Genomic DNA, 24,172 nt, shown 5'->3' with positions numbered 1-24,172 from the left:
TTTCACATTTGAAACTCGTCATGGCCAGTAAGGAAGAATTATTACTAGTTTTAAGGTGATGTTTTACAATACCTATTAAGAAATAGCCGCACATTTTAGAAAGTTAAACGTTTATTCACGCACGTGAAACTGAAGTGCATAACACCAGGTAATGAATTCCAATACCATAGTAGGCTTTCTGTTATTCCAAGTTTCTCCTGCTTCATAACACTTGAATAAATAAATGTGTGTTTATGATGTCTTATACTACTGAGTGATAAACGTAATTAAATTAGTTTAAGGATTATCTTATATTTATAATTACGTTAATTTATAAGTTGCATTTCTAACCAAACGTTTTATGTCATAGCTACGCGTCGAAGCTCATGACTTAGGTGAGCCAATCCCGCTGTCCAGTGATATTGACGTCACTGTCTACGTCACTAGTGTCAATATTTATGTTCCCAAGTTCAGTCAGAAAGTGGTACGTAAAATTTTGCCTGTTACAGGTGAACCCAAGTTTATATATATATATATATACATAAGCTACATCTTTTTAGTTTTTAATACTACATAACATCGAAAGTATTGAGGCTAATTTCATAGTGTTCACATTTTCCTTATTAAATGCTAAAAAAGTTGTTTTTTTATTTTCCTTTTCTTATTTTCATCTTTCGAAGCTCTATTCAAATAAGTGGTTGAATCTAACAACGCAAAATGTATATATTTTTTTTATGTTCATTGGCCTTAAGATTTTGGCCAGCAGTGTATATGTGGCTCCAAATGTACTCCAGTACATATAACAAACACCAAAGTGCTGCTCACAAGCAAGTATAACATCATTAAATTCTGGGCTGAACACTTCGACACAATTCTAAATTACCCATGTGCAATCTTTCAAGAAGGCTTAAACAACTTGCAGTACAATCTACTATCAGGGTGGTAGCTACAGTGATATGATAAACATCACAAAGAAAAGCCATTGATCCAGATGGTACATTGGCTAACTTGTGACATGTGTTCGATATAGACCATTCGGCTTAATATCATTCTAATTAATAATATAGGACTTAGAAACTATGTCACAACAATTTAGATATGCCTCAATGACACATCTATACAAAAACAAGGGTAATTATACTATTTGTGACAATAACTGAGTCATACTGGTCATTTTATTATTAAAAAAGACCTTAGCTCAATCAATTAATGGAAAACCTAGCACTAAGCGTAATTTCAGAGTCACAATGTGATTACAGATAGTGTCTAAACATAATTTCTGGTGTTTTTCAACTACAAATAAAAGTACAAAGTTGAACAATCAAGATTTATCTGTAGTTTTTGTTAGTTTCTAACAGATTCTTGATAGTGTTGCTTGTGAGGACCTGTGGACTATTTTCAAATATTTTTGGACACTCAGTCAAATTAATCAACATCATGCGTTCTTCCTACGATATCATGAAAGCAATTGTGATAGGAAATGGTGACTCTTCACGAATGGTACAAGCACTGCTGTCTGTACTGGTCTCTACACTATTATTAATTGTCTTCATCAGTTCACTCTGGAATGAATTTAAGACCACGAAAGATGACATCTACATACAGTTTCGAACGGATGAGCTGTTGTTAAGTCTTTGGGAACATTTAAGAGAGAACTGAGTACCAAAAACATGATAATAATTACTCTTTACAAGTGACTCTATTCACACTTTGTGAGAAGATGAAGACACGTCATCATCCTGTTGAGTAGAGTTGAGACTTGCACCAAATAAAGTTCAACTTTAAATAATTTCATAAATATTACAAACGGCGTCTTCCTGAAATCAATAACATCAAATGGTAAGACAAAATTCCAAATCCAGAGATACCCGGTCACTGCGCTATCTGTCCCTAATTTAGAGTGAAGGGAAAGCAGCTAGTCATCACCACCCACCACCAACTCTTGGGCTACGCTTTTATCAACGAAAAGTTGGATTGACTGTCACATTATAACGTCTCCACGGCTGAAAGAGCGAGCATGTTTGGTGTATTTGAGAAGTAAAATTTCTAACAGAATTCATATAGTTCATAAAAACAATACCTGTTTATATTTACCCTGTAAAAATATGTGACAAACCTATATTTTCTCTATTTTCTCCTTTGTCCCTGAGGGTCACGGGCTTGAATCCCTGTCACACCAAACATGTCTGCCCTTTCAACCGTGGGAATGTTATAATGTGACTGTCAACCACACTATTCGTTGGTAAAAGAGTAGCCTAAGATTGGGTAGTGGGTGGTGATGACTAGCTGCCTTCCCTCTCGTCTTACACTACTAAATTAGGGACGGCTAGCACAGATAGCCCTCGTGTAGCTTTGCACGAAATTTAAAAAAACAAACAAACCTTTGGCCCTTCAATAGCCCAGCAGTCTGTCTGTGAACTAACAACACTAGAAGCCAGATTTAAATACTCGTAGTGAGAAACTAGCAATAGCCTATTGTGAGACTTTGTGCATAGTGAAATATTATGTATTTTTCTTTTTGATTAATGATAACTTGATGACTCGTAATCCGATGGTCGCGGGTTCGAATCCCCGTCGCGCCAAACATGCTCGCCCTTTCAGCCGTGGGGGCGTTATAATGTGACGGTCAATCCCACTATTCGTTGGTAAAAGAGTAGCCCAAGAGTTGGTGGTGGGTGGTGATGACTAGCTGCCTTCCCTCTAGTCTTACACTTCTAAATTAGGGACGGCTAGCACAGATAGCCCTCGAGTAGCTTTGTGCGAAATTCAAAAACAAACAAACAATAACTTGATACGTTGAAATATTTATCATTTATTACAGTTTTTCTTATAAACCTTATTATTCAATTAATTTTACAGTATTAGGCTTACACCGTCTATCAATCACTATTTAACTTAAGTTATTTAATCCTAATATTACATTTTTCGTAGGTAAATAAACATTAACAGACCTAAACACAAAAGACGAAAACGAGGGCATTTTTTATGATAAGGGGAGACAAGAATTTGCTCGTGGACTCGTGGCTAACCGATACATCTGCAAAGCTGTGACGCTGAAATTGGGGTACAACATACATAGCAAGGTCATCGTGTTGCTTTGCGCTAAACAACAACCAAATAAAATGAAACATTGCACGTGGGGGCATGGTAACAGTGAATCTTTCTGCATACAGAAACATCCACAATACAAGTAACTTAAAATCCTGTCATTCAACTTCTAAGGTACATTATATCGTAGGTCTGGTCGAACCAAAATGCTTCTTAAAATTAATTATTGTGTCATTACCACGTCCCCATGCAAAAGTCGTGCCTTCAAATAACTTACCAGTATCTTAAGTGTTTTCTCAGATGTATCTAGATTCCAGAGCGTAAGTTTCATTTTTAATTCTAAAAACGAGCGTTTCTTAACAGTGAACTTACCATATACGTTGCCAACTCTCTGTTATAAGTAATTGGGCAGAACAATATTCCAATTTTATGGCCTTCATGAGGTCATAAAAACGAGTTAAAATAAACTGAAATGGTATAAGATTGTATTATTCGTTAGATGTTTTGCATCTGTTTTAATTTTATTCTATAGTACATTCGTTAGACCTTTCTTAATATCATATATGAGCTGTTTAATCGCATAAAAGCTTTTAATATTATTGTTGTAATTACTTTTATCTAGCCGGGTTCGAATCTCTGTCACACCAAACATGCTGGCCCTTTCAGCCGTGGGAGCGTTATAATGTGACCACTATTCGTTGATAAAAAGAGTAACCCAAGGGTTGGCGGTGGGCATTGATGACTTGCTGCCTTCCCTCTAGTCTAACACTGCTAAATTAGGGATGGCTAGCGTAGATAGCTCTCGTGAAGCTTTGCGCGAAATTTAGACAACAAACAAAATCTATTATTAAACAACTTCAGTGTATCATTGGGTAAATTACTTTTTACTTTTCTTTATTGTTTGGCACGAAAAAGTATTGTTATATTGTACTAAAATATGGTTGATATACTTCTATGTAAACATCTGAATTTGACTCTTCCCCATCCTCCATCATCAGTTCCGATGATACAGTTTCCGATACTCGATTCTGTCTTCCGAATGTAGTTCCTGGAACAGGAACTGTGTGGTCTCTTACTAACCAAATCTCATACAACTTGACGTCACTGAAATGTTCTGGATACCAGGCTCAATTCCATCTCCTTTCCATGCAAGGTGTAATAAAAACCTGTTGACAGTAGTACTAAGTACTTTAGATTAGTGGTACTTTTATATAATCTCAATAAACATAACTACACCAATGTTTCCATGTACACAATAACTTTATTTATATAGGGTACAAAATATCATTGACTTGAACAATGTGAAATTAGTTAAACAGTTGAATTTGAAAACCGACTAAAATCTAAGAGAGTCATTAGATATTGTTAAAAAAATAAAATGGTTTCGAAGAGTTTTATGTCCTGGGGCCAGGGAACTGAATTTCTGGAATTCTACTCTATATATGGTTCTACTTTACCATACGTTAATTGTCCATGTACATTTACTATAGCACGTAAACGAGCCTCCTATGATTGTCTTTGTCTCCTGAGGATTACGTTTTCCACCAAAATATGTAAAGCGTTTTACTTTTTTTTAACATGTTTTACTGCACATGTGTCGAGATTATTACTGGATTTTCAAGTCTTCTACACATTTGTTTATAGAGAATTGTTAATATGGTACCTTACTTTCACAACAGTTATAATATATACTCTAGTTTGTGTGTGTTTGATATTCTTTACAACGTTCTTTGTTTCAACGTTTCTAGTATCAAGTGGTCTTCACGGAAAACGTTCCACCAGGCAAAGAAAAAATAAAATTACCCGCAACAGTTGACGAAGAGGACAGTTCTAATAAAAGTGTTCCGTGTTATCACATAATAGGTCAGTAATATAATTTTAATAAATCTGCTCTATGTTATCGTATAATAGGTCAGTATTATAATTTTAATAAAGTTTATTATTTCCTTCTTATCGCTTGTTATTATTATTGTTCTTTCTCAGATTACTTTTATCATAATTTATTGGATCAGCAGTAAGTCTGAGATCTGCCAATAATTTAGTTTTGATTTAATACTCGTGGTATTTAGAGCACAAATAAAACTTTGTGTATTTTTGAGGTTAACAACTAGCAAACAATAATGTATCGAAAAGTATCCTAAAGTATGCACTGTAAATCGATTATCACTCATTTCATTTGGAGATAGTACATAATTGATGTAAGTTGTAAAAAGTTAAAATATGGATATCTAGATGCATGATTTGTTCTTTTACTTGTGTGTTTTAAAGACAGATTTATTTTCTTTAAAGGGGAAGGATAACTAAATACTGTAATAGCTCGTACAGCAAACGTTATTTATCCACCTTCATATCATATTATTAATTGGGTGAAAATATACATATATATAATGTTTATTTTCTTCTAAACATTCTATTGCATAGGTGGAAACAAGGAAAATCGTTTTACTTTGAACATTTTCACTCATGAGCTGAGTGCGTCTGAATTCTTAGACAGGGAGAAAGAGTCGCATTATTTATTAATCGTCCAGGCAACAAATGACTGTTCTCACGTGCCATCCTATCTAAAACATTTTGATTCTCAGGATAATACCCTTCTACAAGTAAATGTTACCGTCAAGGATATAAACGACAACGATCCCTTGTTCGTAAAGCCAATTTTTACTGGAGGAATCAGCATTAAAGCAGATTTCGGTAGCGTCTTTATGGCAGTGAAGGTGACATGATTTTTTATTACATCAGAATAACGTTTGGCTTTTAATAGTTTTTATTTTTCAAGTGTGTAAGTTTACGAACATTTTCATTGTATTGAGCCTTTTAATTAGTGATAATATTTTATAGTACAACAATAAAATTCGATCACTTTACCTGTAATAACATTTGTGAATAGAAGATAGTTGTAGTTACAAAACGTACGCAACGCCACTTCCTGTTTAAGTATTATTATAATACCAGACCAGACGTGAATTATTACTTGTCACTTTGTTACAGAACTGCATAAAAAATACAGAATATTTGTACATACCATGCTGCATGAGAACTTAAAACATCAGTTTCATTATATAACTACTTGATTTTCTTTTCTTTGGGTTTATGAAACCTTCAACTCTTTAAATGCCTAGATTTTGTTTTACACAACCTACGAGCGTTTATGCTGTTACATATTTACAGAAAGAGTGCTCACCTATAAGTTTGATTAGGTTCGTCTCGCTAGGTTTAACCATGCAAAGATTGACTTAAATTTAGTGTAAATAATCATGGTTAAATTGATTAATTTCTCATGTTGCTTTTCATTTTCAAAAATAATGTAAACAGTAATTACGTTTGTTTAGCACTTGTCATATTTCAAGTTGTTTTTCCCGATCATTAGTAAAACTATTGGACAGATAGATTTTAGAAAAGTTCTGCTTATACTTTAGGAAAAATGGCTTCCTTTCCAGGTGTTTTTCACAAACTAGATAGAGTTTTATACTTTTTTAGGCTTTCTTTGAAAACTTTGCGAAATTATAAGTGTACAAGATGAACTACCCGTCCTTTGTCCGAGTTATGAGCTCAAAAATGTGGTGGTGGGTGCAATGATAAATAACATGAAAAATTTAACTTTTCCAAATATATTAATAACATGGCATTATTACAGTATTCATTAGTACTTAGCCCAAAGTTTTCCATAAGCTTTAAGAACTTACTATGTATATACTTGAAGCATGGTATATACTGTACGATGGTCAGGGTGTCTTTGTAGGAAGAAGTAGCGAACAAACTAGTGGCTGTAAAGGTGCTTTCTGTTACCCATTTTCAACACTCAGCTTTTAATGTTCTTTTCACACTATTTCACGTTATTAATTAACTGATGGTCATTGGCCGTAGAAATGTCTTATGGATCAAAGTAGGAAGTGGATATAATTGAAGAAGTGGCTTTTCATATCAGCCTTATGGTGGCTATTGATCTAAAAACATCATTTGAATTTACGTATTATTGCAATAATGACAGCCATATATTTTTTCATTTCATTCCTCCATTGAGCCACCTAGTAGCACGGCAATATGTCATCAGACTTTTAACCACTTAAACCAAGTTTCAATATTCGTGGTTGGTAAAGATAGCTCATTGCGTACTTTGTACTTAACTACAATCGAACATTGTAGAATGTTAATGCACTCACTGAGATATACAAGACGTTTATGTATGTTGTATTATAGAAAATAATCAAGTTTTTTATGTGGTGGATGTGGTATTATCTATTGATGAAGTTAACGTTAACTTGCGTCAAATATAATATATGATCAATAACAGTAATAATAGGGATAGAGAAGTTGTAAACCCACATTAATATGCCCGTTGTTTCAAACTGTTATCCTACAAAGTTTAATTAGGATTGGTTCAGCAATCTAGGAGTAGTTAGGCAACGGACAGACAAACAAACAGACAAGTATTTGTTTTTCTTTACAGATATAGAATATTTCATATCGCCATAAGATATAAATTTAAAATTAGTTTTTCACTATTGACTCTTCAGCTTCAGAACTTGATTACGAGAAAACCACTTTTTAGAAAATAAAGGTTTTGAGAGGGCTTGACTGGGCAATGAAAACAATCTATTACAATTTTTCAACATGTCAGTACGTTGAACAATTATTACAAAGTTTGTCATTGCCGAGTCAAATCGCCTCAAAACTTTTATTATACAGCTGTAGGTTTACCGAAACGGTTTCATGGTCACTGAACATTTCAGCTATTACCGTCAGGTGTTATTGCAATCCTAGCTGAACAAACTGAAAACTGTCATGAGAACTTTGGTAATATAATAAATGTTTTATCAATTTTGTACATGTTATTAGTCAGTAAATTGGAACTTAAAATCACGTAAAACTGCTTTAAAATAATGAATATTTTTATTTTACTTTAATTATATTTATTTTTTAACTGGTAGGCAGCAGATTTAGACATAGGGGTTAACAGCATTGTACATTATTATATAATTGGAAATATACGACGAACTCTAACAGAAGGTTTAGAGTACATCAAGGAATTGCCTTTCCTTCTCGACAACACAACTGGACAAATCACTTTGAACTTTAATCCACAAAAGGGAATGAAGGGATATTTCAACTTTGAAATCTTGGTAAACGACACAGGTGGACTTTCCGATACTGCTAAAGTTTTTGTAAGTCTATTTCTTTACATATTATTCATTATTTTTCACTTGCGACGTTATTAATATACATGGAAATATAAAATCTTATTCATGTAGGTTTATACGAAACGTGCCTGAAATGGAGCTAAAGCTACGTGTTACTTGATAAAAAGCTTTATATGTTAAACGTAGTAACAAGCTTTAAGGCTTTAAAGTTAATAAAGAATATATATAATGGTAATAGACATAGAAGAAAATAATTCAAACTTTCTCAAGCTTCTATTTTTAATTTTTTTTAGATATATTTACTGCGGGAAGACCAGAGGGTTCGATTTGTTTTACGTCTAACACCAATGGAGTTGCGTCAGAAATTAGATGAATTTAGGGCGTAAGCTTCAGTACTCCTATTTATCTAATTATTTACGTTCTTATAGTAATAAGTACAAAATATTTTGCCACCTGGTATAAAAAATGTTCATGCGTATATGCAACATTCCGAATTGCATAAAACCTTTTGAAAAGTGAAAAATTAATATTCAAATATTGTTTGTAATTACAATTTTGTCTTCATCTTATGATTGTTTATAACTAGATAAAGTAATTATAAAATATAAAATTGTCTCATAGTAACACTTATCTCATTAGATACTTTTCTAAAAACTTAAATATAAATATTGTATATACACTCCCAGATGTATATTTATCACGTTTTTATTAAGCTATATTTTGTCGAACTATTGTTATTGTGTGTATTTCAATCGCTTTTTTTTCAGGTTATTAGCAAATATAACGGGCGCTGTTGTGAATGTTGATGAATGTAAGTTCCATGAAAATCCTGACGGCTCAATTGAAAAAAAGAAGTAAGTATTTTTTGTCATCGCAATAATTAGTATTTATTATAAAATAAATTTATTATTCACGCTGAAACCTTTGTATCTCCTGAAGGTACCCTTGTGACAAAGGGTGAATAAGCTTAAGGGTTATATCATTATAGTAAAAAAAAAAAAAAAATTATTTTTTCCACAATATTTCACAAAAACCGTAAACCAAATTAGTGATCTCTTTGTTTGTTTGTTGGAAGATGGATTAAAGTTTTTGTTTGTTCGTAGTTAAGCGCAGAATTACACAATGAATAATCTGTGCTATATTGAAACAAAGTTTTGGAGTTATAAATCTTTATACTTACAGTTGAGCCACTGGGAGCAATAAAGTTTGGAAACAGCTTGAGTTTGTTTGTTTTTGAATTTTGCACAAAGCTACACGAGGGCCACATGCGCTAGCCGCCCCTAATTTAGCAGTATAAGACTAGAGAGAAGGCAGCTAGTCGTCACCACCCACTGCTAACTCTTGGGCTACTCTTTTATCAACGAATACTGGGATTGACCATCACATTACAATGCTCTCATGGCTGAAAAGGCGAGCAGGTTTGGTGGGACGGAAATTCGAACCCATGACCCTCAGTAGACTTACTGCTGTACTAGCGGGGGGGGGGCCACACATAAGAGTCAGGCATAGCTTCCATGATTTTGACCTACCGGCCATGAAGGAGGCAGTCAACCAGCCAGCAGCATCCTCTTAATTTTGTTCTGGTTATTTGAAGCAAATAGCATCATTCACCGTCATATCTATAATGCCCCACATCTTGATCTGCAGTATACAATAACATGAGTATGAAATCCCCACAGCATCTTTTATTTACAAGGATACCAGATGTACTTTCGCAGGATCTTCGAAAATGTTCTTTTCAAAAGTAAATAAAATCTGAATTAAAGTAGCAAATATTATTATTTCTTCCTTTTTAAGTTCATATGTCATAATTTGTTTTAGCCTACAGAGTGCATAATACTTCTATTGATTCATGGCATACGCACGTTTCAGTGACGTCATGACATTACAAACTGCAACGTTAATCGTCCATCATGGTACATCACTTTCATGTCTATTGACCGACAGACGACACACGACTGGTTAAAACAGGTGAACCCTCCAGGTGTCATCAGGGAAAATAAAACCGAATTTTGGCAGCACTCCTAACCCTTCCGATTAACTGAACAAGCTCAAATGGTGTCTTCATATTTATTATACGAACTCTCTTACCAAACTCGCACTGAGTTTGCTACACATAGTCGACGCTGTCTTATAGGGTCCAGTTTCTAGGTACCCGCCTCTATTAAATACTGAGACATATATTGTTGTGGTGAAATATATACAAGTGTCATTTTAAAATCCTGTGTAGATAAACATACAGAAAGTACGGAACAAAACGTATCCTTGAAGTAAACTTGAATAAGAAATGTAGCGGTGTTAAGTTTGGCTCTTATATTCAAACTAAGGAAAACATGCGATTGAAACATACGACTTCAGTCTCTCATAATCTCAGAGAAATTTATCTACACGAATAATAACTAAAATAACTATGAAAAGGAAAACTCGATTCCTATGTGAAATATGTAACATGATCTAAGGATGTTCACTCTGGTTTCCTGATGTACTGAAGCCTAAATGTAAACAGGCTGTGTTTCTTGTTAAAGACACCTGTGAAGGGGACATTTATTCAGTGCTGCACAGTTTTAATCGTACATCTATTCACATTAAATCTGGCACATTCTCTTATCTTTCTCATAAAGAAACGATGAACTATTCTTTGCGTGTTCCTATCGCATAAGGCCTGGCATGGCTAGGTGGGTTAAAGCGTTCGACTCGTAATCTAAGGGTCGCGAGTTCGAATCCCTGTCGCACCAGACATGTTCGCCCTTTCAGGCGTTAGGCGTGATAATGTGACGGTCAATCCACTATTCGTTGGTAAAAGAGTAGCTCAAGAGTTAGCAGTGGGTGGTGATGACTAGCTGCCTTCCCTCTAGTCTTACACTACTAAATTAGGGACGGCTAGCGCAGATATTCCTCGTGTAGTTTTGCCCGAAATAAAAAAACAAACAATCCTATCGCATACGTTATCAATACTACCATAGTAGAGAATCATGGTAATGAGGGACGGAGTTTCAAATAAAGTAACTCACGTATTAAACAAGTACGGTTGAAAGTAGGTATTCACAATTAAGTAACCGCTTTCACTTCGCAGAACATTTCTGTGATTATCCATTACTGCTACATAGGCCTTCAAATAACTTAAATGAATTCTTTAAATTATAGTAATAATAACTATCGTCCTTGTCAGTTATACAGAAGTAGAAATTCTAGGACAGCCATGAAGTTATTATTCGTCAAGTATGTTTCGGTGGAAGTGAAAAGCACAACATTAATATTTATGTAGATATAACGTCTGCCTAGCTGTGATGTTAACACATTTTGTAAGAATCATGGTGGTGGTTCCATGCTGCCATTGAAACTATTCACTTTTCCTTTGATCATGTTCATATTCATGACCGTGATTTCACACTAGTGCTCGACACTGTAATTTCCGTTATAATGGGTTTCTTCAAAGTCTCGCGAGGCCTTCCTCATACTACTAATGATGAAAAGCCTTTCAGAATGTCTTTACTGCACATGAACTTCAGCTTCGAAGACGACGTTCAAACAGAAGGAAGGACAAAATCTGTTGGATGTGCATCAGGCATGATGTTGACTTCTAAATCCATCTGTTGGATGTGAGTCAGGCATGATGTTGACTTCTAATTCCATCTGTTGGATGTGCATCAGGCATGATGTTGACTTCTAATTCCAGTTTATTCGGTCATCTTTCACATAGAAACATTCATTAGTTTCGGGTTTATAAGTCGTTGTGAACTTCAAATCGTTGCTTAATTGTACTGCTATCAGTTTCAGGAGATATATCCAGTTTTGAAACGATGGTTTCTGGGTTGGAAGGTTCTTTTTCTTAGCTGTATCCTTAGTTTGTGATAATAGTTGTTTCTTCGTGTTGTTTCTATGTGTGCTTTGAGTATTAATTGTAAGTTTTCTATCTCCTAATCAAAGGTTTCCATTTTTGGTCTATAGATTTTGAATATACGTTGTTTAACAATATTGACGACAACAAAATCTATAGATGCTAAACAACTTTTAGCATCAACAAATTGTTTATACAAAGTGCAATTAACCGTATGTACTAGAAATATGTAATTTATATAATATTGACTAAATGTTTCGAGTTTTTTTACCGATTTTGGTTTTCAACATATTTAATATTGTGAATCTTAAGAGCGTAACAAATATTGTATTGATGAATATGTTTCCTATACTTTTCAGAAGTGACCTGTATTTACATTTTGTGAATCAAAGAAACAATTCCATTATGGACGTCGACACCGTATTATCGTAAGTATAGATGTGACAAAACTCGAACATTCTGCTCTTGATTTACCTTTGATTATACTATAAAGTAATTGTGGTTTAAAAAGTGTGCCTTATACCAATTAAACACCCAAGTTTCGCATAAACTGTTCAGTAGTCATCGTCGATATTTCTTCACTAATGGTAGTATATCATTCTCAAACAAATTATCAAATACATGGCTTTAATTTAGTAATAATTATTTACCATCGGAATCCCAACAGCAAAGTGACATTTTTATTTAAAATATTTTCTTCTTTCACAGGCTCATCGACAAAAATAGCGAATTTCTTGATGAGTTATTTAAAGAGTTCAAGGTTTTGTACACCCAGGTAAGTCAAGAAGCGACATTGATGGACGTTTTAGGCATAGTGTGTTTTATTCTAAAAGTTCAACACTATAGGCATAAAGAAAGAAATTTCGTTTGATCCTTATAGCAAGGTGTAAATACTACATAACTAAATTGAGTTTTTAGCTCGTCTCTTGGTAGTTTTTGTCATTCTTTTCTTATAATTGTTTTATTATTTCTGTTGGAATAAATGACACGAATATGTTATTTTCTGTTTCTAAATCATGACGTCGCCAATTATTTGTTGTGGTAGTTTAATATTATATTTTCCTGGTTATGAACAGGCTGTGAAGAGTGGATCTTTGCTAAATGTCACAGATGCTCGGATCAAAATATGTCTTATTGGTGTAGTAACTGTTTTAGCGATTACTTTAATAGTTGTTATCTCCATATGTATAACGCAACGTTGCAGGTGAGTTTACTGGTTTTCCTTATTTATACATATACATAACAAGGTAAAGTTTTGTGATATTAGACTCGTAAAAATAGCATTGCTGTTTAAAACATTTGTTTCTAAAATGGGTATATGTCAAACATACGAAGGACTGTTTTGTTATTGTCATAAGTAGTTTGTTTTCAAGTGTGCATATGCTAGGCCTACTCTTAAGAAAAAAAATCTTATGTCGATGGCCTCATAACAGTCAACTAACTTAGTAAACTCAGTGAAAAGTATAATACATAAAATCTATTTCAATAATGTAATAACGGCTACTATGCTTATTGCGTGTTACTTTATCTGTAACTAGATATGAACGACAGTTGAACGCCACTACTACGGCTGCTTTTGGTGAGTATATATATAAATTGTTGTGGATGTATTATAAAGTTGTAATTAAATAAAGTGTGGGCATCATTTTATGTTTGATGAATCCTTAGTCTTAGTAACGGATTTTCCGTTATACGTTTATTTTAGTATTTTTCATGCGTGGCGTATATTTTTGAATCTGTATTGCGCAAGTCCCGCCTGTTCTCGAAATTTGTAGAAGATTCTTGAGAGCAATAATCAGCAATACTTGTTTTAAGTAACGCAAACATGTTCGAACATTGTTGAACGTTGTAGAATTTCGCCTTAAACTATATAAACCAATGCGCATAAGACAGTGAGATTATTATTGGTCATCTATATGCAGCATACTTTAGTTTTCGGAAGCTATAATTGTGATTAATGCTTATTAATCGGAAGGCTACAAATATCTGACCAGGAATGTTTACAGATTTCGAACATTACAAACTGTTTAACTTCAGTGAGTAACTTTCGGTCGTTAGTATTTTTACGAGGACATTAGATATTGCCGTCGGGGAAACTTACGGATACTTCAAGCTAGCTAGCCGTTAAAAAAAAGGTACAGGTGTATCAACAAATAATTAATTTGCTGTCCATAAACTATTCGGTTTCAGACCAGATGTAAGACTCAGTTTTGTTCGTACGTTTCTAAAATGTTTATATATAAATTATTATTTGTAATGACTATTAGTAATAACCGCGCCCTCCACTAGTACAGCGGTAAGTCTACGGATTAACAACGCTAAAATTAGGGGTTCGATTCTCCTCGGTGGGCTCAGCAGATAGCCCGATGTGCCTTTGCTATAAGAAAACATACACGCAATAACTGTTATTGTAAATTATATTGTTGTTTGTATATTAAAATACATTTGTGTTAAGAAAGAAAATTGTTGGTTTGGTATATATCAATATCTAATTAACTTATAAATTCAAATATCCGATTATTTGAAATGGTAATATAATAAATCGGATATTCATCCGAAATAATTTTAATACGTAACATAATATACTGGGGAGCTCATCCAGGATAAATTTTAATACGTAACACCCTCAATCTTCCCAGACATAAAACCAAAAACTACCGAAGATGTAACTGTACCTTTGTTTCTCTTTATTATTTCTTTTTATTTTACAGATTAACACACACGTTGTTTATCCTAAAGTAATTATTTATACAAAATTTTAAAACAGTAATAACTGTCTTTTTACAAGGAAGCGATATTTTTGCTAAATGAAGCAGCAAATGTTAGGTATAATTTATGTGCTTACTTTAAGTTTAAAGATCTAACACTAGCAGCGATAATTTTATATATATATTACGTTCTGTTTCTACAGACTCTCAACAGTCGGCGCTGAGAAAGTCTGACGTCCGTAGCACTAATACGCACATGGGTGAAGGGTAAAAATATCGTTTTCCTTTAGAAAATATTTGTTTGTTCTACGTAAAAAAGTGTTCAAATTATGATTAAATATCATTAAAGTAGTTACTTAAATTATGGCTGTCTATATGCCATACGTTTTAAGCTAGTTTTTAATTTTGTCTCATTGTGGAAGTAAAATAATGTGGCGACTCTGGTAAATAAAACCCACGAAGACTTTCTAAGCTATTACTAGAATTTATTGTAACGTTTCGACAGACTTTATCTTATAAAATGCTTCGTACTTCATTAGATTCACCTTAAGTTCTTTGAGGTAGGTCGATTTTCTTATTCTGTTTAATTTGACCACCAGAGACAATGATAAAACTTTCGTCAGTATTTAGTTTATAATTACCACCTCTAGGAGGCGTTATTTTTAAGCCTACACATGTAATTTTATTATTCCATGTTTCCGATGTGTTATAATGCCTGACATTTACAAAATTATTCAGGCTTACAATATTGTTGTAGAAAGATAACACTTCCTTATTAAACTAATTTGTGAACTTTTAGATTCAGTTCGATCTGGATGGAAGCTTACGATAAAGAGGTGTTAAAAAAGGAGCAAAATAGGTTAATGTAACTTCACTCACAGTTACAAACTTCTGTATTATTCCCGTTTCTAGCCATTTGAAGAATTACTTATGCGAACGTAAAGAGACAGACAAATAAAAATATTTAGGCTAGTGACCACTTAGGTCACGTTTGGTTTTAAATTCTTACATACAAAGTATTTATTTGTCACGCATAGCACAAAGGGCTTTGAGCAATATGAAATAGATACAGAAAATTTCCCGTCCTGAAATCGATTACTGTTTATCAATAATTCCAGGCTGTTAGCTCTTTATATGGTGAATAATATAAATAACAATAGTTTTAGCTGGTCAGCCATTACGCTGTTCATGACACATTCATTAACCATGATCTTTTATTAAACAAAAACTGCTTTCATTTATTTATTTTTTTCTTCTTGACCAATCACAGATCCGAGTCTGGTTCAGTACAGTCAAATCCCCTTATGCTTGTCCCTAACTCTTCTCTCAGTGGTTCTACCTTACGGCCAGTTTTTAAACCAAAACGATCAAATCCTGATTTCGAAGTCGGCAGTCTTCTTCAAATGTTCAACAACACAGCTCGTCCAATCCCCAAGAATATTGTCGTCACGACACTATCACATTCTTGTTCGCGTCAAGAATCGTTTTCATCAAATAACTATGAAGAACAGATTTAATTTAACAATTTAAACAATGGTAACAACTCTGAAATAAAACATGTGTCTTTAACCAAGCCTACTCTTGAAACGTCAGAGCTGTAACATTTAAAAAAATTCTTATTGTACCGTATATAACATTTTGAGCATCTCGTGTGAAACAGATATTCTAACCGTGAAGTCTAAATTATTTAAATGTTAATTTAAACATTATTTAACTTGTTAAAAATACAGATAACCTCCTTTTAAGATCTGTATTTATTGTTCTACAAAACTTTTATTGTGCGTGTGTGAAATTTAGTATAAAAGCGAGGGCTATAATGGAAACGTGCATAATCCATACAATATGTGAACATTGATTGTGTCTGAGAATTATAATTATTTCTTGAATGATCATTTTTCATGTGTTTATAATGTTCAATTTACAAAAGTAAAGCTCAAATGTATAAATATTTAATGTTTCTCATTGTTTCCGTGTTTGAAAACTGTAATTATGATTTTGTATGTAAATGACACAGGTTTATGATGCCTTATTTTATGAATTTGAATACGTGTAACATACATCTATGAACAAAAATATAAACAACATATATTATCTGGATTTAAATTAATTATTTATGTTTCCTGTAGTCCATCATACTCGGGTAATTGTTCTAGATAACACGATCCTAATTGTACTAAAGTTGTCCAGACTCGATCGCTCGTCCAAGTACATTTAGTAGTTATAAATCTTATTAGGCTTAGTAATTATTCCAAATAGCATAAATATGCAAAGTGAAACAAAATCAACTCTGTCAAAAGCTGGTCCGATTATCTACATATTCAAAAATAAAGTCAGTGGAATCAAAAGCTAGTTATTTACACATTATAACTTACACATGAATAAAGTCAGTGGAGTCAAAAATCTGGATATCTATGCATTATAACTTACACATGAATAAAGTCAGTGGAGTCAAAATCTGGTTATCTACACATTATAACTTACACAAGAATAATGTCAATGGAGTCAAAAGCTAGTTATTCATAAGCTGTTATTTACATAAGAATAAAATCAGTGTAATCCAAACGTTTTTATTTACACAATATACCTTACGTAAGAATAAGGTCATTAGAGTCAAAGGTTGGTTATCTAAACGTCGTAACTTTGTACACAAGAATAGAGTCAATGGACTCCAAAGTTATCTACCCATTTTAACAATATTTTATAATGGCACGAAAAACTAGCAGTACTTGAATTCCTTTATAAAAATCAATACCTCCAGAAGTTCTGAAAGTTGATCTTATAAAATTTTAGTCAAATCAATTCTTAAAGGCGGGATGTTTGGTTAATTGTAAAGGTTGAAAGTTACAACCAACATACACTCATTGAGTTTGACGTAACTGTTCAGATGATATTGTTGTAACATCATGTTTGTATGTGACTGAAGGAATATAATAATAAAACTATTAACGGAGAAGTAAAAATCAAATGAAAGAAAAGTTGGACTGATTTTTTTGGAATTAAACACATAACTACACAACGGTCTATCTGTGTCTGTCCACTACAGATATTGAAACACGGTTTCTAGCAGTGTGAAACATACTGCTGTGCCATTAAAAGGCTCTACTTTGGAATGATCAGATTGTCTAAAACTGACAAATGCATTGTTTAAATCGAGATTCCTTGTAGATGCACAGAAATAAAAGTTGGAACTCTTTTGTTTCATTCATTAAGAGAATTACAAAAACTAAAGTCCCCCTCTGGTACAGCACTAGGTCTACGGATTTACAATGCTAAAATTAGGCGTTTTATTCCCCTCGGTAGACTCAGCAGAGAGCCTGCTGTGGCTTTGTTATAAGAAAACATAGACAGAATAAATGCTACACAGTATAAGATATTTTAGAGACACAAATGTTGAGATAGAATTACAATTATTTATTATTATTGCAATTATTATTTTTACTTATCTTTTGACATTTTATATGCATTCAAACCCTGAAAAAAATTCTTATCAGTCCAGATATGGTTAACACAAATGAACAACTCATTCACTTCTATGTTCTGAGGTTTAATCTTTTTCTGATACCCGTTATAAAGCTTTCGTTATAAAGCTCCAGTACATAATATTGAGAACTATTATTTACCGGTTTCAACTTGATAAACTTTATTTTAATCTCAACACAATAATTTACTCGATTTTTTGTAACTCATTATTTACGTTTAGCTGTTATCGTAATAACAATCGTTTTCCTTTACAAACTTTTAACATTGTTTTCGATATTTATTAAATTCAGCTGCTATACACTTTCTGAGAAGCTACAAGTACTTCAATAAAACTGTTTCAGGAAACAATGTAGTTTCATTTGGCTGACTAGTTTGTTTTCTATCCTAAACGTTCGTGTGTGACATGAACTAGGGACGGTTTTAAAATGGCGGGATTCTACTAATGTCATACAACGAGTATATTCATTAACTCCAGCAATACTCCATGTGAGTATCGTCCATTTAATGGCTGTTAATTAAACTGTACCTTAAGTCCTGTTCTGCTGCTAATATATATGAAAATCGGATACCTGTTACAGAGGCTATAGTTAAAATAATTACTTATTATCCGCTCAGTCCCGCTGATTTCTCCAAGCCCGTTCCCTTAGCTGTGGCGTTGTCTAGTATTCATAAGGTGCAATTTTGTTTCACGTGGGAAACCTTCGTAAACTATGTACAAGAAAATCCTAATGTGCAGGTAGCAGCTAATAAGGTGAAATACGCCTTTACATGTTATCATAGACTTCTCTATTTTGAGTATTAACTCAAACTATTAATTAAGGTAGTTTTCTACTAGGTTTTAAACACAAATTCAACTCAGTTACAACTATATCCTTGTTGTCTTGCTGCTCTTCATCCAAATTCTCATTTAAAGTCAGCATCATTATGTTCTCCATTTCACTTCATCAACAGAAATATTAGGTGTATAAACAAACAGCATTTATATGTATTAACATTCTTATAATTCATATCTTCTGTTCCTATGAATTAACATTCTCCGAATTAACCCTAATTTAGCAGTGTAAGACTAGAGGGAAGACAGCTAGTTATCGCTACCCACCGCTAACTCTTAGGCTACTCTTTTGCCAACGAATAGTGGGATTGACCGTCACATAATAACGCTCCCACGGCTAAAAGCGCCAACATGTTTGATGTGACGGGGATTCGAATCCGCGGCCCTCAAACTGCGAGTCGAATGCCAAACTACCTCGCCATGCTGAGCCCTGAAACAAAGAAACTTATCTTAAAAACGGAGAAAGAAATTATTTCTTGTACCAGATAAAGTTTCTGTTAAGACAATTCAAAACAGGTTGTTTCTTGAACCTGAAGAAGATATTGGTAAAAAAACCTGAAAGATATTACAACCAGGAAGAACAATTGTTTGTTTGTTTTGGAATTTCGCACAAAGCTACTCGAGGGCTATCTGTGCTCGCCGTCTCTAATTTAGCAGTGTAAGACTAGAGGGAAGGCAGCTAGTCATCACCACCCACCGCCAACTCTTGGGCTACTCTTTTATCAACGAATAGTGGGATTGACCATAACATTATAGCGCCTCTACGGCTGAAAGGGCGAGCATGTTTGGCGCGACGGGGATGCGAACCCGCGACCCTCAGATTACGAGGCGCACGCCTTAACACGCTTGGCCATGCCGAGCCGCCAGGAAAAACAAGTGCGTTTACAAATTTTCCTAAAAACCAGTGCAATAAAACTCTACAGAAAAAAAAAACGTTTAAAACGGAAAATAATAGAATGCAGAATGATTGGTCGTCATTTTTACGTGTTTAACCTCACCTGGGAAACAATAGTGTCCTATTTAACCTCACCTGGGAAACAATAGTGTCCTAGTTAACCTCACCTGGGAAACAATAGTGTCCCAGACAAAAGAGCAGTTTTGATCTCTTTCATTCTTTCTTTTTACTTTAGACTAAAACTCTCTTTCATATTATCAGTATCTTGATAATTATTATTTCACTACTTTAATAAAACACTATTTACAACGAAGCAAAGGTAAAACGGTACAATTAAATAAACTATTCAAAGTATAAGTTCCGCAAAATTTTACCCTGATTTTCTTACTTGGATGGGCATATTTTTAAAGCAAAAACCTAGTAAGCAAGCAATCTGTGGAGATTCAACCAAGGAAACACTTCACGATTGTCCGAACTTACCAACTTTCATAGTTACAAAACACATTGGCAAAGAAGACACGGTTAAAAGAGCTTCAAAGTGGAAATACCATTGTGTTTGTAACCAAACAACAAATAAAATTACGTAAGACATTAAATAGGCTTAACCAAAATAGTTGTTGTCCCGGTTTAACTGGAATAGAAAGCGTTGGTAAAAGAGTTGGCGGTGGGTGGTGATGACTAGCTGCCTTCCCTCTAGTCTTACACTGCTAAATTAGGGACGACTAGCACAGATAGCCCTCGAGTAGCTTTGTGCGAAATTCCCAAACAAACAAAGCTGGTAAAACTGTTAAAAGTTTTTAGTTTGTTAATTGTCCTTACGATTGTTAACTAATATACCAGCTGCAGGTTTTGGTAAAAATATTTCTCTCATGATAAAATACATTCATACTGCTATGAATTTATTTAAGCGTAATGGGGAGGAGAAGTAAACGTTATAATAATCAAAATGTATTTAGTTTAGTTGTTTATCTGTAAGTATTTTTATGATAAATAACTGTTGTAGTTCAAGTGTTTTCAATTGATAATGTTAATCACAAAGAGAATGGCACATGTTTACGCTAATGGTGCTTTTAAGATAATAACTAATCTTCCAGCTCTTGTACTATTTCCAATCATCTTATAAATTTCTAGTAAAAAACCCCTACAGTAAACTATTAGCTTGTAAGTGAAACAAATAGTACTCTAAAGTGTTCTTACACGTATCAACAACTAACGATTGGTAGTATTATAACATGTATAGTAACGTTGCATATTTATACTTATTAATATAAAGTGTCCTTACACGTACCAACAGCTAATGATCAGTAATATTATAACATGTGTAGCAGCATCGTATACTTATTAATACAAAGTATTCTAATACATATCAATAGGTAATAAGTGGTAGTATTATAATATGTGTAGTACTATTGTATATTTATACATATTAATACAAAGTATTTTGTACACTTGCACATATTAATACAAAATAAAACATTCTGGGAGTTTTACAAAATAGAAATTAAAATTTAAAATGTTACAGTGAGATCCAATTCTCTGGCAGATGTTAGCACATTCTATGTAGGGATGGTTTGGATTGTTCACGGAATTATTTTTGAAATATCTTCTTGGAACCTTACAGTACTAAACAGTGTTTCCTTTTATAACAATATCTATATAATGACTGAGTCACAAGTCCTATAAATATCACAATTAGAAATTCAAATTATTGATTTTTCGTTTTTATTACAAAACTCCAAAACTAAATAGGCCCGGCATGGCCAGGTGGATTAAGACATTCGACTCGTAATCTTAGAATCGCGGGTTCGAATCCCCGTCACACCAAACACGCTCGCCCTATCAACCGTGATGGCGTTATAATGTGACGGTCAATCTCACTATTCGTAGGTAAAAGAGTAGCCCAAGAGTTAGCGGTGGGTGGTGATGACTAGTTGCTTTCCCTCTAGTCTTACACTGCTAAATTAGGGATGGCCATCGCAGATAGCCCTCGAGCAGCTTTGCACGAAATTCAAAAACAAATGAACAAACCAAAACTAAAACAATAAATTTTACTTAGGTGACACAGTTTCAAACGAAACATCCACTTTTATGAGTAATGGTAGTAATTTTTTAAAAATCATTATTCTAGTGTAAACAGTTATCATTACCCCTTGAAGCTAGCCTTCTGACAAACATTTTTATTCCTTCTTCTGCTCAAGTGAATGACAAAATAAGAGTTTCTGCCGGAGGGTTCCGGACTTGTCCACTTCCTTTATGAGGACTCGCTGACCTTTCTCATCCGTCATTTTCATACTGCCCCACTTCACTTCATTGCCTCAAACAATGTGAAATTAAAACACGGGAAAACTTCCACGTGCAGATAAATAAACTTTCACGAGCGGGGACGAAGAGGATCTACGACGTTCCTAAACACCCCCCTGTTGGGGAGAGAATTCTTCAGACTTCTCTCTCTCTTTAAACTAACCCCCTGTCAAGGTTTCGTTCGTTCGAAATAAGAATTGCCAGCTAATAATAGATAAACAACAAATATTACAGTTGGAGCCTTATTATGTTTAGAACCTTCCTATGCCTATAGAAACATTGCATTAAAAAACAACCAAAGAAGTAAAAAAATTATTTTAAAAAGGACGAAAACGTAGAGATAGTATTTATTTACATAATAAAATAGGTATGGATTAACATGTAGCAATATATATATATAAAACTATTCAATCAAAATTTTTGTCTGCTAACATTCTACTACACTGTGTACTTGTGTTATCAGGTAAGGATGGTGAAAAACATTCTACTACACTGTGTACTTGTGTTATCAGGTAAGGATGGTGAAAAACATTCTACTACACTGTGTACTTGTGTTATCAGGTAAGGATGGTGAAAAACATTCTACTACACTGTGTACTTGTGTTATCGGGTAAGGATGGTGAAAAACATTCTACTACACTGTGTACTTGTGTTAAAGGTAAGGATGGTGAAAAAATTCTACTACACTGTGTACTTGTGTTATCAGGTAAGAATGGTGAAAATACCATCTATACTATATTATTTGCATTGTTTTGAAGGTTTAATATTAGCCACCCCTGCGTATACTTCCTTTTTTGAAATGCTCTTGTAATATAACGTACGAACAACAAAGGTCAACAATGTCTTTCAAAGATAGCCTTCTCCACGCACGCTCTTGAGACGAAGCAAAGACTTAAATCAATTTTTATTTTTCAAGAAATTAATGATACCTCTTGTAAATTTTTGTAAATTTCTGGCCTCCACTACTAATGACGATAACTCACCATAAACAAATCACCCTTTTATAGATATTAAGTCGTCTATATTGGATCCTCGCTTGTCTTTTAAAACTCTTAAGCTTGTATACTTTCATCCTATTGTTGTCTTCAAAATATAGTGCAAAGACATCAGAAGACTTAATACTGTCTCTATGATCACCTCATAAGTTTCAATAAGGTCACTTTTTACCCTTCTTTTAACGTTGTAAATCCACAGACATGTCGCTGTATTGTTGGGGTGAAATATTGTTTGATTGTTTTCTTATGGCAAAGCCACATCGGGCTATCTTCTGAGCCCACTGATGGGAATCGAACCCCTGATCTTAGCGTTGTAAATCTGTAAACATACCGCTGTACTAGCGGGGGGCGGGGTGAAATATTACTTTGTAAAGGAGGGTTTGTTACGATGCCTGGAGGACAATAAGGTTCCTGGTTCTAGTTTTTTCCTTCTCGAAACTTTTGTTGAACTCATAAAACTTATTAGTAGACTAAAGTGAAAATTAAAAGTTAAAAGAACCAATCACAACCATAAACTTTTATCAATTTAGCTGTATTCTACATATTTCTAAAATAAACAAAATAACTGATACAAACATTGAAATCGAAACAAAAATGCATCGTTTTTAACTGTGTAACTTATTCACTGAACTCCCCCTTCTTTACATGTTAAATGTTTCATCAGAAGAAAATGTGGATATATGCGTATATATCTTTGTTTGCAAACAAAGGTTCTTGTTTTCTTAAATTATTGGTGGTAAGACTAAAATATATCTTACTTTCTACCTCTCATATAACAATAAAAATGTCAGCAAATTGTGGGTGGAAATATGAATAAATAATAATGTCACCAGACGGCGTTGCTGCCTCTATACATTATATAAATCATATTCTAGAACTTTGTTTCTTAGCAAAGCGAATAGTAATACAGTGTTGTGATTCATTTTTTTTTTTAAATGGCAGTTGATATTTACTACAT

General features: G+C 33.7%; 1 protein-coding gene across 2 annotated transcripts in view; it reads left to right on the top strand.

Moving 5' to 3' along the window:
* The window catches only part of LOC143254394 (cadherin-23-like), an 80,872-nt gene extending 63,192 nt beyond the window's left edge, over positions 1–17,680 (top strand). For both annotated transcript variants that reach the window (XM_076509497.1, XM_076509496.1), the window contains 12 exons: positions 350–463; positions 4,776–4,890; positions 5,449–5,741; positions 7,956–8,189; positions 8,459–8,547; positions 8,933–9,019; positions 12,363–12,431; positions 12,712–12,778; positions 13,080–13,207; positions 13,542–13,582; positions 14,915–14,978; positions 15,982–17,680. In XM_076509497.1, coding sequence (XP_076365612.1) covers positions 350–463; positions 4,776–4,890; positions 5,449–5,741; positions 7,956–8,189; positions 8,459–8,547; positions 8,933–9,019; positions 12,363–12,431; positions 12,712–12,778; positions 13,080–13,207; positions 13,542–13,582; positions 14,915–14,978; positions 15,982–16,228 — 1,548 coding nt within the window. In that variant the 3' untranslated portion in view covers positions 16,229–17,680. The remainder of the gene's footprint in view (positions 1–349; positions 464–4,775; positions 4,891–5,448; positions 5,742–7,955; positions 8,190–8,458; positions 8,548–8,932; positions 9,020–12,362; positions 12,432–12,711; positions 12,779–13,079; positions 13,208–13,541; positions 13,583–14,914; positions 14,979–15,981) is intronic.
* The last annotated feature ends 6,492 nt before the right edge of the window (positions 17,681–24,172 follow it).

This window comes from Tachypleus tridentatus, chromosome 6, assembly GCF_004210375.1.
Source record: "Tachypleus tridentatus isolate NWPU-2018 chromosome 6, ASM421037v1, whole genome shotgun sequence".
NCBI lineage: Eukaryota > Metazoa > Arthropoda > Merostomata > Xiphosura > Limulidae > Tachypleus > Tachypleus tridentatus.
The sequence above is the reverse complement of the archived record's forward strand: the minus strand, read 5'-3'. Positions and strand labels throughout refer to the sequence as shown.